General features: G+C 37.0%; 2 protein-coding genes across 6 annotated transcripts in view; one reads left to right on the forward strand and one right to left on the reverse strand.

Moving 5' to 3' along the window:
* The window catches only part of LOC113056679 (equilibrative nucleoside transporter 1-like), a 33,788-nt gene extending 32,453 nt beyond the window's left edge, over window positions 1–1,335 (forward strand). For all 5 annotated transcript variants that reach the window (XM_026223477.1, XM_026223478.1, XM_026223479.1 and 2 more), the window contains one exon: window positions 149–1,335. In XM_026223477.1, coding sequence (XP_026079262.1) covers window positions 149–260 — 112 coding nt within the window. In that variant the 3' untranslated portion in view covers window positions 261–1,335. The remainder of the gene's footprint in view (window positions 1–148) is intronic.
* A 7,967-nt stretch (window positions 1,336–9,302) lies between these two features.
* Window positions 9,303–15,138, reverse strand: LOC113056680 (zinc transporter ZIP9-B-like). The gene is made up of 7 exons (XM_026223481.1): window positions 14,811–15,138; window positions 14,307–14,412; window positions 13,923–14,096; window positions 12,688–12,756; window positions 11,960–12,045; window positions 10,760–10,894; window positions 9,303–10,115 (listed from the first exon to the last, which is right to left on the reverse strand). The coding sequence occupies exons 1-7, from the start codon at window positions 14,904–14,906 to the stop codon at window positions 9,855–9,857; spliced, it is 927 nt and encodes a 308-aa protein (XP_026079266.1). The 5' UTR covers window positions 14,907–15,138; the 3' UTR covers window positions 9,303–9,854.
* Window positions 15,139–15,799: the final 661 nt, after the last annotated feature.

Genomic DNA, 15,799 nt, shown 5'->3' on the forward strand with positions numbered 1-15,799 from the left:
CGTGCGGAAAATAGACCTAATATCAGTCTCAATCTGTGCAGCTTGTAAAACAAAGAAATGCCATTAGCTCTTCAAGTGCAATGTTAGTTGAATCTTTTCTGTTCACATTAAACACTGACATCTCTGATGTTTTATGTTTGTCCCACAGGAAAGTGTCTCAACATGAAGCGGAAACCGCAGGGGCCATCATGGCCTTCTTCCTCTCTCTTGGCTTGGCTCTGGGAGCCGCGTTATCCTTCGCTTTCCGAGCCATGATCTAGAACCGTGGCCTAGTTCTCAGGATGATGAAGAAGAGGAACTTTAACCCCTGATATACACCGAGCCAGAGAGAATGTTTTCATAGTGCACATCTATCCTGTTTGTCCCTCTTGTGTGCTTTCTTGAAGTGGAACTGGAATAGACCGCATTCACACAGGGACCATATTCATCAACACCATCAGGCAAAAAAAATAGCCAAATATATCTGCATTTTTTTTATTATTACACTTTTTTTGTAAAACGTGCCGATTCAGTATTTAGCAATAATGTATAGTTCAAGTTAACCCCTTTCTGTTTTAATCCTTTTTAATGTTTTTGTAGATATTAACAGTTTTAATGGTCCTGTTTTAGTTTCGTTTAGTGATGACATAGACTTGAAGCTCTTAGGGAAGTAGGTCACTGCAAAAATAAACATATTTTTGTCTTTTTGCCTTTGCAAATGTCTAAAAATCCACAATTACTTTTTGATAACATAAAATCTTGTTTTCTGAAAAATTCATAAAAATTAAGAGTTTATGCTTAAAACATGATTAAGAAAATCGACTGGATAAAAATAATTCTGTTAATTTTTTCTACTTGTTTTAGGCATAAACTAAACTCATTTTAACATGTTAAGTAAATGTCTCTTCGTTGAAGAATGTGTAGGTATTTATTCTGAAAACAAAAGAAAACTGTTTAAGGAACTAATTTTGCAGTGGTTCTAGATAAATCGTACTGTATCACCATTAAAGGGCCCCGATATGAGTTTATAGTGGCATTTTGAATCATAAGATCCATTCAGATGTCTGCGGTTTATTTTGTCAGCTGCAACTTGCTTTCAGATATCGGCCTTAGTATATTTTGTCAGCAATTTTAAATGAAGGCCTAAAAATGTTACATTTGACCTTGTTATTTATGTTTATTTTCTAACCGCGTTTTTATTCATTTATTTAATGCAGCATGTATGATGACACATTCTAACATCATTTATATGCACAACTTGCTTCGGTTGCTCATGTTTTAAAAGAAAATTGGCAAAATTGAAATGTGTGGTCTGGTTGGACTGTGAATGGAAATAAACATTTCTGTTTGTAACTGCTTGATGGTGTCTGTTACGTGATCTGCACCAGAGACTCAACTTCTCTTGTGTCAGGGTCTCATAAAAAACAGTTTGTAATTACAGAAAGTTTGCTTGATTAGTGCCGTCATTCCTGTGGCAAACCTAAGAAATCCTTCATTAATGCTTGGAAACCCTTCATTAATGTTTGATGCAATTTAATTTTACATCCACCAATTGTTACCTTCACAAAGGCTGGTTTTCATGATAACAATACCATACTTCCAATGATTATTGTTACCTGGGGTCATTGCCATGAATCAAGGGCATTAAAATTATGAAACATCTGTTAGATAACACTAATATTTTACAAACTGTATTTTGTAATGTCATCAACTGTCATTACGTTTTCGCTATATTTGAAGTTATTTCTCAAGGTCACACTATATATATTGTTTTAATATTTCCAATTAACCAAACAAACATGTTTTAAAGTGTTTTGCTTTGAAAAGTGTGCTAGTGGATTGCAAGAGCTTTTGAAGCACAGCAGCTGTGGTCAAAGAGTTCTCGTGTGTTCGGAGCGGGATCATTTTAGTCATTTCTGGATTTCGGAGCGGATTCGCGAATCATTTGAGTCAGTTTGGGGATCGCGAATCATTTGAGTCAGTTCGGGAGTTCGTAGCTGGTTCGCGAATCATTTGAGTCAGTTTGGAAGTTTGGAGCAGGTTGGCAAATCATTTTAGTCAGTTTGTGGTTCGCGAATAAGTCAGTTCGGGAGTTCGTAGCGGGTTCTCGAATCATTTGAGTCAGCTCGGGAGTTCGGAGTGGTTCGCGAATCATGAGTCAGTTCTGTAGTTCAAAGTGGGTTCGCGAATCATTTTAGTCAGTTCGGAGTTCGAGCATGAATCATTTGAGTCAGCTCGGGAGTTTTGGAGCGCGAATGATTTGAGTCCGTTCGGGATTTCGATCGCGAATCATTTGAGTCAGTTTGGGGATCGCGACTCATTTGAGTCAGTTCGGGAGTTCGGAGCGTGAATCATTTTAATCAGTTCGGGAGCTTGGAGCGGAATCGCGAATTATTTGAGTCAATTTGGGGGATCGCGAATCATTTGAGTCAATTTGGGAGTTCGGAGCGGGTGCGCGAATCTTTTGAGTCAGTTCGGGATTTCGTAGCGCGTTCCGCGAATCATTTGAGTTAGTTTGGGGATCGCGAATCATTTGAATCAGTTCGGGAGTTCGGAGCGGGTTCGCGAATCAAAGAACAAAATAAGCAATTTCGTGGTGGGAAGCAGGGGCGGCGTTAGGGGTGGGCTAAGGGGGCTGGAGCCCCGAATGTTTTCAGTAAAGCCCCGAATGTTTTTATTACCACCATGCCATCAATGTGTGTTCATGCCCAATAAAGTAATTTATATTAGAATTTAAATAAATAAATAAATATCTCTCGACTCAAGTCCACAGTGTCTGTCAATTTACCCAAGTAAGTACGCGTTGTCATTCACATCTGACGAAAACCGCCCACTGAGTCTAGTGCTTTTAACTGACATGTAAACTGGCCAACCATCGATGAGCGTCTGTACGATCCAGCCAATGAAGTGAGATCTTTTGGAGGAAGGCGGTTTGTTGGCGTGTAGTATTTTACTAGATCAATTTATTCGAAAATTAAAATGGATATTTCAAAATTAATCTTCTTCTTCTTAAAAAAAGGAAGTAAAACCCCCCAGCCAAAACACTTGAATGCCAAGATACAACAGCTTACTTCAGGTATCTGTAACTTTTATATTTATTTTTCGGTTTTAAATTGTGTCTGATTTAACGTCACATTTTGAACATCGAACAGTTAACGGTTGCGCAGCACAGTCTGTAGGGGACACACACACACACACACACACACACACACACACACACACACTTTTTTTTCTGAATGAATCATCCGTTTCTAACGACTCCATTGATTAAATGACTGACCGACTCACTCATTAAGGCAGTGGCATGCCGCCACCTAGTGGCAAAGTACCATTCTAATTTTTTTTTCATAATTTCATATTTCTGTAGCCTATTCCAAATTGTATATTTGATACATTAACCTTCTTATGATTATTTATGCAATTTGTAAGTGCTGTGTAAGTCCTCCTTCAAAAATATAAGTGTATAGAGCCCTGCGTTTATAATTATACTTGGCTTTAAACACAGAGATAAAGTCTTTTGACCAGTATATCTTTATAGAGTAAGAGTATGTCAGTGCACTGCTTCATGTTTGCTTATCCCTGTTCTACCAGGACGAGTGTAGCCAGTCAGGCTTGATTGGAAAATAAAATAAAACAGAGACAGAGACAAAAAAAAAAAAAAAAAAAAAAAAAAAAAAAAGTGAGATAGAGACACAACATCAGCATATGTGTCAGGATACAAGGGATAAACTTTAAATAAAATGTTTTAAATTTGTTTTTATTGTTTTTGTATATTTTAAACTAGGTAAATCTTTCTGATTTATTAAAATAAAAAGTCACATGGATATCCACTCACCCTAGAACCAACCCTGCTTATGACAACAAACTGTTAGAAGAAAGGGATCATTGGGGTTCTATATAGAACCATAGGGTTCTTTACTCAACTCCAAAGAACCTTTCATGCTAAAAAGGTTCTATAATGACAAGAAAGAACCCTTTTGGCACAAAGGGTTCATATCTTGAATTTTGTGATCATTGACATGCATTCATAAATTCATTTGAATACACCGAATAATGCAGTGAAAGAACGCACTCAAAATGCACACGCGCACTAGTATGACTTCATCATGTAACTTTATATTAGCCTAGATGCATGCACTTTTTAGGCACGATTTGTTTAGTTTTTGAATATACTTGATACTGTTAAAAGGCACATCATTAAAACAAAAAATACGAGTTCACATTTCACACCTAAACAAGCGTGGAAAATGTAATTATAACTAGCTACTAAATTAGTTACAAATGCCTATCCATATACAGCATTTACGAACCCAAACTGACTCAAATGATTCGCGATCCCGCTATGAACTCCCGAACTGATTCAAATGATTCGTGATCCTCAAAATGACTCAAATGATTCGCGATCCCGCTACGAACTCCCGAACTGACTCAAATGATTCGCGATCCCGCTCCAACTCCCAAACTGGAGTCAGATGACTCAAATGATTCGCGATCCCGCTACGCACTCCCAAACTGTTTCAAATAATTTGCGATCCCCAAACTGACTCAAATGATTCGCGATCCCGCTACGAACTCCCGAACTTATTCAAATGATTCGCTATCCCCAAATTGACTCAAATGATTCGCGATCCCGCTACGAACTCCCGAACTTATTCAAATGATTCGCGATCCCCAAATTGACTCAAATGATTCGCGATCCCGCTACGAACTCCCGAACTTATTCAAATGATTCGCTATCCCCAAATTGACTCAAATGATTCGCGATCCCGCTACGAACTCCCGAACTTATTCAAATGAATCGCGATCCCGCTAAGAACTCCCGAACACAAAATCGCAAAATCATCCAATCGAAAAATTAAAGGTCAGTTGTGATTGGCTAATGGTCTCCAATCAAATCGCTAGTAGAACCAAAGCCCATCTGGTCCATCCATAGACAGTAAAACAGTACTGGTCCGTGTACGTTTTGATCATTTCATTTCCTATTTAGAATTCAATAACGAATATATATATATATATATATATATATATATATATATATATATATATATATATATATATATATAAGAAAAGTCAAAGCTCTTTACATTCTTTGCATGTGATTTATCAACACCTAGTACATCTTAAAATACACAGCTAATGAAAAATAAAAGTTCCAGATGAACAAACATTAAATGCATAAACCAGTGTAAATAAACTATATCTTAAAATAAATTTGGAGGTAGGTTGAAAAAGCCGGATTGGGAATTTTTAAGTAGTTGTACAGCTGTGAAGTTTATTCTTGTACACAGATATGGCATATTCATGGCAGTACACATGAAATTCATGTATTTGTCACTTAAACTATTGTAAACAGAAATCCTGTCGCCCCCTCTAGTGGACATTAAGTGTTACCGGCCTTCATTGTTCAGATAACAAAAGTCACTATAGTGACTTTTTTTTTAAAATCCTATAGGATTTTTTAAAAGTCTGACCAGTTATACAGCAACGCAAATAATAAATTGTTTTGTAATAAAAATATATAATTAGTTTTTTAAAAAAACGAATATTACTATTTTATTTCATAAATTTAACTATATTAATTTTCACAATTAATTATTAATGTCACACACACATACCTAGTGCCTTTAGACTTAAAAGACGAAAGTAATAAATGTTACAGACATATTATCATGGAACTTTATCATAGCATATTATCATAGCAAGGTCCAGGTAGAGCTTTCTCACATTTGGCTCCCAAACTCTGGAATAGCCTTCCTGATAATGTTCGGGGTTCAGACACACTCTCTCTGTTTAAATCTAGACTAAAAACACATCTCTTTCGCCAAGCATTCGAATAATGTATCTCTTAAATTGTGAGTGTAGTTGCATTTGATCAAATGTGCATTTTTATTCATTAGCTTGGGTTAAACTAATTTTACTTTGTTGGATCAGCAGCTATGCTAATGATGTCCCTATTTGTTTCTATGTTTTTGCCACGGTAGGATTTACCCAAGCTCCAGTCTGGATCCAGAACACCTGAGAAGAGATGATGCTGACCCTCAAAGGACCTCAGATGATGCTAACCCTGAATAAACAAACAGAACTAACAAATATTGCTACATGTGTGTCTGCATCATATAACAATTATTAATTAATAATATTAATAATGTTCATCGTCTAGCTGACTACGTCTTGTATTAATATTTTCTAAAAATCCTGTCAAACGTGCACAAACTGACACTCACCACCATAAGCTACTACTAAATATTGTAGAAACATAATTTTCTGTAAAGTTGCTTTGTAACGATTAGTATTGTAAAAAGCGCTATACAAATAAACTTGAATTGAATTGAACTGTTCAGTCTATTATTGATTTTTATTTCCACTTCACTTTTATCCAAAAAGACAGAACTATTTGCACTGTATTTACAGTGGGACAATATTCATACAATACTATAACCTAGAAATAATTTAAAGGGGTCACTTGCAGGCCTCAGCAGCATGAAATATGTGCCCAGCCACATCGGTTGGTAACTTAGCTAGGCTACTGTAGCCTTCATATGGTATGAGTCATATCAAGCATTTTATAATGCCACTGTCAAAACAATATTTAGCCTAGGCATACCTTTTTGTGCATTTACTGAACATTTGTGTAATGGCAACGTCATGTTGACGACTGAGCGGTGATTACAGTCAGGTACAAACTAAAGCACTGCACGTTGCCGACCTTATTGTTAACCACTTTCACACACGCACACAATATAAAATACATGATGATAAATATAAAAATCAATACACAATACATATATAAAACACTATTTATTTACACAATTAATACTGAAAGTACTGCTATTACTGCACAGTATGGGGTTCGCGAATCATTTGAGGTAGTTTGGGAATCGTGAATCATTTGAGTCAGTTCGGGAGTTCGGAGCGGGATCACGAATCATTTGATTCAGTTCGGGAGTTCGTAGCGCAGCTGGTTCGCGAATGGTTTGAGTCAGTTCGGGAGTTCGGAGCATAGACAGTAAAAGAAATGGACACAGCGACCCCATTGGAACTCAATTGAGACAAATGAAGCCCATTTTTAGCGTTTTTTAGCACTTCCATTTCTGACGCGCAGACTCAAACCAAGCTTGACGGCATCAACAACCTGTCTGACAGATGTAAATCTTCTAGTAGGTGTGCGTGCAAACTGTCATCGTTAATCTTGCAGAGACGGCGAGCTTGAGCGGGGAGTTCTTTGTCGTGAGTGAGCAGGAGTAAGTATTCTGATTAATTATTTTGTATAGTATTTTAAAATGTAACTACAGTACGCCATATTAAGTTAATTGCCTGCGAGCTTTTCCTCCTGTCTGTACGGTAATGCGACAGAGAGACGAGTGGTTATGACGCAATCATTAGCCTATTTTTTACAAAAACTGTTTATAGGGGGCCATAATGTAACATAGAAGGTAATGGAGCCCTTTATACATTGTTGTGTATCTTTAGAAATAAATAATGGACAAACGGAGTCTTTAAACGCCTCATATGTAAAGTTATTCGCTGTCAAAGTGACGCCAAAATGAATGGGAGTCAATGGGAATGCTAACGCAAGTGAAGTTCTGCTAAAAGATGGCAGCTCCCACCCGACTTCAACTTCCGGTCGAGTTCCTTGCCCCCTGGTTCGGAGCAGGATCGCGAATCATTTGAATCAGTTCGGGAGTTCGTAGCGGGTTCGCGAATCATTTGAATCAGTTCGGGAGTTCGTAGCGGGTTTGCGAATCATTTGAGTCAGTTCGGGAGTTCAAAGCGGGTTCGCGAAACCTATGGTTCTATATAGAAACATTATTTAGGGGCTTAACACAACAGCTTTTATGATGCAGAAGCCACTTTATTTTTTTATTCTGAATATATTATTCAGGTGTTTTGTTATTTATTTCAGAAATCATTTTGATATACAATATTCACTTTGTGCTGGTCTGCCTCAATCAAAATAATGTTTAAAAATGACTGTGTTTTACTATGTGTTTGTATAGACCATAACGCATAAAAGCACATTAATGGGAACATTAAAGAAAGTTCTTTAAAAAATTAACTAAAAAATTACTTTTAACAGTAAATGCATTACTTTTTGGTGTAAGTAATCAACAAAGTAATTGAGTTACTTTTTGAATTAAGTAACTAGTTACTATTTCTTAGTAACTCGCACAACACTGATGTTAACACATATGAATGTTTGAGTGTGAGTATGTGAGGTTTACCTTGCACAACAAAATCTCAAAGTATAGTCATGTTTATCACAGACCAAAATATGAGATGGTCCCCAATCAAATTAATTAATTAATCAAAATTAAAAATCATTATAACAACATCACAATGAGTTTATCATGATATTGCAGCTGGACTCACTATGAGTTCCTGTGTTTTTCATTTCTAGGCTATTCACATCATTTAGTTTTTGTGTAAAGACACACGCAGTACATTATCAGCATTAAACAGCCTGTGCAAAACTTTTTTAATGCAGTCTATAGTATTAGAATATGAGCCGGGTCATTCTCTGGATTCATTCAGGGCTGCTCTGGGCTTAGTATAAACACAACATTAGTCTAGGGAGGTATAGTCTTGTCTCTTGGAAATGCAGAGAACAGCTTTCCTCAGCTTTCCTTAAGGCTGTCCTTGTCCTTGAGCAGGGATGCAAAAGAGCACAAACACTACCAGAAGAGGCTCCTGCGGGACATGGAGCACATTGAGGAGGCGCAGGAAAAAGAACAGCATGCAATGAGGAGCAAGTGAATACAGGAGAAGAGAGATAGGAGGAGACTCAAGCAAGAGAACCAGAGGGAGCTACTCAAATACCTCCTCCTGAAAAAGCAGGTTGAGGAGCAGGAGCATGCAGAGAAGGAGCTCAAGCGAAAAGCACTGGAGTAGTGATGCAGGCGCAGGAGCAACCAAGAGGTCAAGGTGTCAGACGAGAAAACCAGGAGAAGCAGCTCAGCCATCGCAGATTCAAAGAGTCCTGATGGAGGAGAAAACTGAGAAAAAGGTCAGAAAAAAAGCTGAGAAAGAGAGAGGACATCCTGCTACATGTGGGAGAATGTGACCCGCACAACTGGGCCACCTGAAACTATGAATAGTGTAGAACTAAGTCTGAAGAAAAGTTAATCAGAAAATTATAATAGGCTATTTGTAACGGTATTAATAGAGCTAAGGTGTTGAAAGTATTTCATCATCAATGATGTAAGTGCTATTGGATGAAAATCGTTTAATCCTGAGGCCCTAGAAACTTGCGCCACTGGAATTATTGTAAATGGTTTCCATAAAACAGAAGATTATTTATATGAATAAACGAATAAATCTTGAGGTCAAGTGATTTATGTCAACAACAAGCGATCTGCAAAAACACAAAACAGCAGCTCTTTTGGCTTTGAATAGATTGTCACGTAACAGATTGTCATGGCATCTCAATGAGCTGCACTGTAGTTTTCAAAATAAACATTGGTTTATATGAATACAAGGCATTCTTGGTTTAATACAAAGGTGAAAACAAATAACATTTTCATTATTATTAGAAAAAATATTGCACTTAAGCTTGAGAATGTGAGAATTACTTCATTTCTAGGGCAAAATAAAATCTGATTCAATTCTGCATTTAAGAATATAAAACATTCTTGATGTCCTTGATGATGCACAGATGCAATATTCCTACTGCACACAAACACCACAGGCTTTTATTTGGTTTCTCAGCTAATAAAACAATTAATATTTAAATGGAAAATGTGTGGAGTTTCGTAACACCATTAATCATGATAAAACTCAACTCAAGAGCATTCTCAAGTCTTAATAAAAAAATGTAAATAAACATTTTCAAATGAAATATTATACTTCAGCGGTTCTGTTATTGTGGGAGACTCAGATTAATCATCTGGCAGTCCGAGGGCCAGCAGCACAGGAAGTGCAGTCCCCAGGATGAGAGTCAGGCTCTCGGTGATGCTCAGACCGCTCTGCTGCTGGTGGGATCCACTTCCTGTCTGATGCTGGAGCTGAGTGTAGCGCCCATGCCCTCTGCTGTTGATTTCTGGCAGAACATGAACTGTGGCCACATATAAGAAAGTCCCGGCTGAGAACAGCATGCCAATGCCTGTAGTGCTCAGGCGCTTCTGAGGAGAGCCATTAGACTGCAAAGATAAATATTGCTTATTTTAGATCATTACAAAAAAAGAGAAGAATTAAATGGAAAATGTTAAAACAGTTATATTTTAAATTGCTCTACTAAATGTTTGCATGTATTATGCAGACGTACAGTAATGCTCAGAAAAAAATCTCTCTCCACAGTCCAAAAATAACATGTTGGTTCCATGGTAAACACGTCAGTTGCATAAACTGCTTAGACTAGTTTTACAAGTTAGTCATTAAAATGTATGATACTGGATAGAAAAGAAACACGGGCTTAAAAAAATAGCTATGTTTATGCAACTGGCCCCTGATCTCAAAAAGATCTGATGTGCCATCCAAAAATTGAAAAGCATTTTTTTATATGTTGCATCTTCATGTTGCATTAAAATAAATATGAAGAACTAAAAAAAACGTTTTACGTTTAACTGGGAAAAAAGGTAGGTTGAACTACTAAAATTAATAAACTGAAAAAAGCTAAATACAAACATATTTTAAAAAGTAAAAACAAGTAAATGGAAAAAAGGACATAAAATTAATTAACTGACAATATAAAAATAAATGCAATTTCTAAATATGAATGAAACATACTCAAACGACACTGTATTGTGTTCCTATCTTGATATTTTGAGAAAGTGCGGTTTCTTACTGCACTCAGGATGAAATAAGTGCTGATGGCCATCAGCGGCGCAGCAGCAGAAAATGCCAGTAAATGCTTCTGAATAGTCTTCCTCTCCAGACCTGCGTGCATGAGGAAAGACACAAGACCGAACGCGGCTGGAGCCTATAGAGAGAAGACAAAAGGGAATTGGTGTTGAATAAAGGAAAGCAATTGGTCAATAACTGTAACTGTACTAAAGTTTGCAACAAAGGCAGTGGACAATGTTTTTTTTTTTTTTTTTTTTAGATTCTAATTTTTCTAAAAGCTGCAGTCGGTAACTTTTGACGCTCTAGCGGTTAATAAACAGAACTGCTTGCTTCTTGCGGAAGAACATCGTAGCCGGAACTACTTCTCTCTGTTTATGTCTATGAAGAATCACAAAGGTACTGGGTTACTCCGCCGCGGTACCCCCGAAGCAATCTAAAATAGTCCGAATATAAACACTTATTATAGGTGCACCCTAGTGATTCAGGACAAGCTAAAAACACGGTTTGGAAAATGGATTCATGGTGTACTCGCTTATTATATACATTTTTCTACATTTTGAACACAAACAAAGTTACGGACCGCAGCTCTGATTGGTTGTTTTTTACCGGGAGCGATGGAGTTTCTGCAAATTGCAATAGGACACTGGGAGGAGCCAGAGGAGCTTGATTTTTTTCACAGATTATATGTCTCATATTCTACTGTCAGGACATAATGACAGGTTTAATAAATATGTAAAAAATATTTTTTTATAAAAGTTCCCTACAGCACCTTTAAATGGAGTTTTCTATTCTCTAGTTTTTTGGGGAAGTTTAGCAATACTTGCTTATCTTGATAAGTGACTTTCATAGCATTTCCAGTACAGATTTTTATCAGTTAATGCAGTGGTTTTCAAACCGGTCCATGAAGTTCCTCCAGCACTGCACGTTTTTTTATGTCTTCCTTTTTTATGTCTTCCTATAATCTGATACTCCCCCTTCAGCTCTTACAGTCTCCACTAATGAGCTGATTAGTCAAATCAGGTGTGATAGATGAAGGAGACAAACAAAATAAGCAGGGCTGGGGGTACATCAGGACAGGTTTGAGAACCACTGAGTCAATGCATTCCATCATCTTGCAAATGCTTGACGGTATGAGCTACTTAATACTGAATGACTCAGCAGAGACAGTTCAGATAAATAAGAAAGAAATGAGCAATCTCACCTTATGCAAAATGACCGCAAAAAACACGACAACCTGCACAGACACCTGCGATGAGGCCGCAGCTGCACCCAGAGCAACACCATCAGCTGGAAAGAGACAGAAAATGAGAATATCATGCAAATTAGTTCCTCACAGACACCAAACTGAACCAAGCCTTTTCGATCATTAAAACTATCATTGGTTACTTTGCATGTAGAACATCTTGAGTATTTAATAATTAGACTGACCAAACATCCTTCTTTTTCTTAATTGCTAAGAATGTCCAGGTTTTGTACAATGTCTGCACGGTGTTGGTCTAACTGCTGTCCAGGAATTGCCTTTAACTATTGAAACAGTAGGAAAACAAAACCGTACATTTCAGGAAATTTGGATATCCCAGCCAGGACATGTCTGGGAAAAAAAGAGGATGTATTTCCACGCAAATAACAACAGAAATATCATTTTGGAGTAAACTGCTCTTTAGACATTGTTGGCACTCCTGGTAATCCAATATTTGAAAACAGAAATGTAACACTAGCCATGAAAACCAAGTGAGGTTAGTCTGTTTTTAGTGTCCCTTTTTTTTGTATCATGGGTCAGATGCTGTGATAAAAACACAATGGAGGCTTATTAAGAAGAACTGAAAACCCAATGTTCATTGACTTGAATAGGACAAGCACAACTGGCACGATTCACTGTAATGTAATCTGTTCTGTCTGGTGATATAGTGGAAGTGAAGCTTTCGTTACCTGCGGCGTGAATAAGCAGACCCAGGGTGGCAGTCACACTGTTGCCAGTGTACATGTGCGCTCGGGGTTCTGGGAAACAGGACAAACAAGAAACGTTCTCAAGAGAGCATCTGACAGCATTTCACACCGGCTGTTTTTCCACAGACTTCAACATACATGTCTGCAGACCGGTGGAATAAATTCAACTCAAAATGCATGCTTTACCATTTTAGTACAACACTAAGAATGAGATTTATCACATTCAAGTAATATACTGTCAATTGAAACACGAGGAATAATCTTGTAAAAGTAAAAGCAGACCACATTTTCTTTATGAAAAATGCAATTTCTTATAAATTGGTTTTGATTTTGGCATGAAATAAATATGAACTAGATAATTATTTTATAAAGTTTTTCTTGATAGTCAATCCAAAAATTAAGAGATTAACAAAACGAGCATTTTAATGTTTTATTTCTGAATTGATAAATGGATGCAACTTGCTGAAGCAAACCTAGTATAATACACATTATTGTTTTGTATACTGTTTGAAAGCTATTAAAATATGGCAGTGGCTATGTGGACTTACAGATACTATTTACACTATGTTAAAATAGCTGGTATTTATCTGCACCTCAGTATTGTAGAACATTATAAAACAATATTTACTGAATGTAAATTATAATGTTAATTAAAATAATTAAATAGATGCCACCTTCTTGGGACAATAAAGCCCTCCCTACACCTACCTGATAATTTAGTTTAAACTTTTTGATGATTTCCTCCATTTCCTCCAAATAAATGCCTTTCCGATGTGATACATTTAGGGGTGACCATGCGTCCTTTTTGTCCCAGACCTGTCCAGGCAGGTATTTCTAAATTGTCCAGGTTTTTGAGTAGTTTTCTTATTGTTTTTATACTTGCTGAAGGTAATGATTGAAAAGTAGTTTGAACAATAGCATGAGGGCATTATACACAGTTGACCAATAGTGGTGTTTGAAAAGGTGGGATCCACAAAGAGTGGTAAAAAAAAAATGCAAATACACATGCTTATAATGCATGCAATCTATAGAGAGCAAGTCAACAGGAAACCAAAACCAAAACCTGGACATTTTAGGCAATTTTGAAGCCCTAGACAGGACTTCTCTGGGAAAATGAGGATATATGTTCACTTATACGTCACTATACTCAACACAGCCTCTGTATGGAAGAAGTAAGTAATGAAATGTTTTTCTAACGAGAAGAAGCATTGAAGTACCGTGCATGGAGCAGTAGTTGGCAATCTGGTCCACCACAAACATGAGCGTAAAGCCCAAGACGAGAGAGACTCCTATGAAGAAGTGAGGACGCAGACCCTTCTCTGCAGTAAGATGAAGTGTTGAATTTGATTCTGAGATCTTCTGATTCTCCCCCATTTTGGAGCAATACCAGTCTACATGAGGAGGAGAAGAAACAGGCATTGGCAAACATAATCAATCGCTGTCTGTTCAATATGAGGCTACCAGCAGTGAGTTTTTACTGGTAACCTACTTTAGATCAAAGTAAACAAAGACATTGCAAAAGAGCGCATGACTGGGCATGCATATTCATTCCCTGAATAGGGAAATGCATGAATAAATAAGAGGAAGATGGCTAGTCTCACCTTTCCATGCCTCTTGCACTAACTCCACCCCCTCCGGGATAATGATTGACAGGGCAGTGCCACATAGAAGCCCCGCCCCCAGCACAGTGATCAGCTGCAGTTTCTTCTGTAAGGGTGGAGAAAATGCCATAAAATAACTTTAAACTTGTTTTTCAATGTCAAAATACACAGTTACTGCCTTTACAGAAATGGAGTGTTATGTTTTACAGTGACACTGTAAGTTGATATACAATTGTAACTCAATTGTGATTTACACATACAAAGTGAATCACACGCAGAAACTATGGGCAAAGTTCAAAGCATAGTAGAAACCTCACTAACATAATTAAACTTCATTTGTAAAGCGCATGTGGTGTACTTTATGTAAACATTGTTTTTACATTAATTTGATACATTGTTTTATCGTCTGTAACACTACAGTTTATTTTCTGACGATCCTGCTTTACAGTACCTTATAAAGTTAACATGCAAGCATTTGTTGCATACGAATATTGATCCTCTTACCTCTGATAAATTGATCAGTAAAGGAATTATCCCGAGCATGAAACATCCCACGAACATAGCGAGAGATATGAGAATAACAGTCCAAGCTCCGTCCATGACTGCTTCTGCTCTTCAGCCCTTCCGATCAAAACGCACAATCAGACAGCATCACGTGTAACAAACACACTAAAACACAAAAAAAGGCACAATATCCTCTTTGAACATTCACTGGAAGGCATAGCTGAGTTATCCACGTCTCAACAGCCTCCACAACCCTCCACACAACTCTAAACTACACCGAGAGTCAGACGAACAGCATGACATGAAAGCAATGAACGATCAGGGGACAGTCCGATTCTTTTGAGAGAATCGGTTCTTTTATTCAACTCATCTACGAACCGAGTCAGTGTCCTCATAAAGAACCATGTGGATTTTACGTTTTATTTTTTTCTAATAACATTGCTGTTTGGTATGTCATCATTACTGTGTTATATGAATATGTAGGTGTAAATTGCCTCATAAGTCTAGCAAACTGTGTTAGTGTTCAATTTATGAATTTAACTTAATTGAACTAGACTTTTGTGAATACGTGCGAATAATTTTACCACATTATAACGTTTGGATAACATTTTTGTTAAGAAAACTTTTTTTAAACATAAAAAAAAAAACTGCCAAATAAGCCACTTACGTAAATTGTGAATAGTCATATTATTTAATTTTTGTGAATGTTGTTAGACAATTTTTAAATAGGCACGTGACCTTCATTTCTCACGTAAAAGCAAACCGTTATTGAACGTTACCACGCGGCACGCGCACGTCTTGAGGACCACGTAAGTAAGACCTAAGACAAATTAAATATATGAAATACATATTCACCAATAATATTATCCCAAGGACATTTAAGTGTAAGTTGTAAACGCAATGTGAATTTTATGTGCAACGTTATGTGAATGTAAAATAACAATACGACAAGAATGCGGTTACTCTTCAGATTCATACAGATAAATCTA

Source organism: Carassius auratus, chromosome 38 (assembly GCF_003368295.1).
Source record: "Carassius auratus strain Wakin chromosome 38, ASM336829v1, whole genome shotgun sequence".
Taxonomy (NCBI): Eukaryota; Metazoa; Chordata; class Actinopteri; order Cypriniformes; family Cyprinidae; genus Carassius; species Carassius auratus.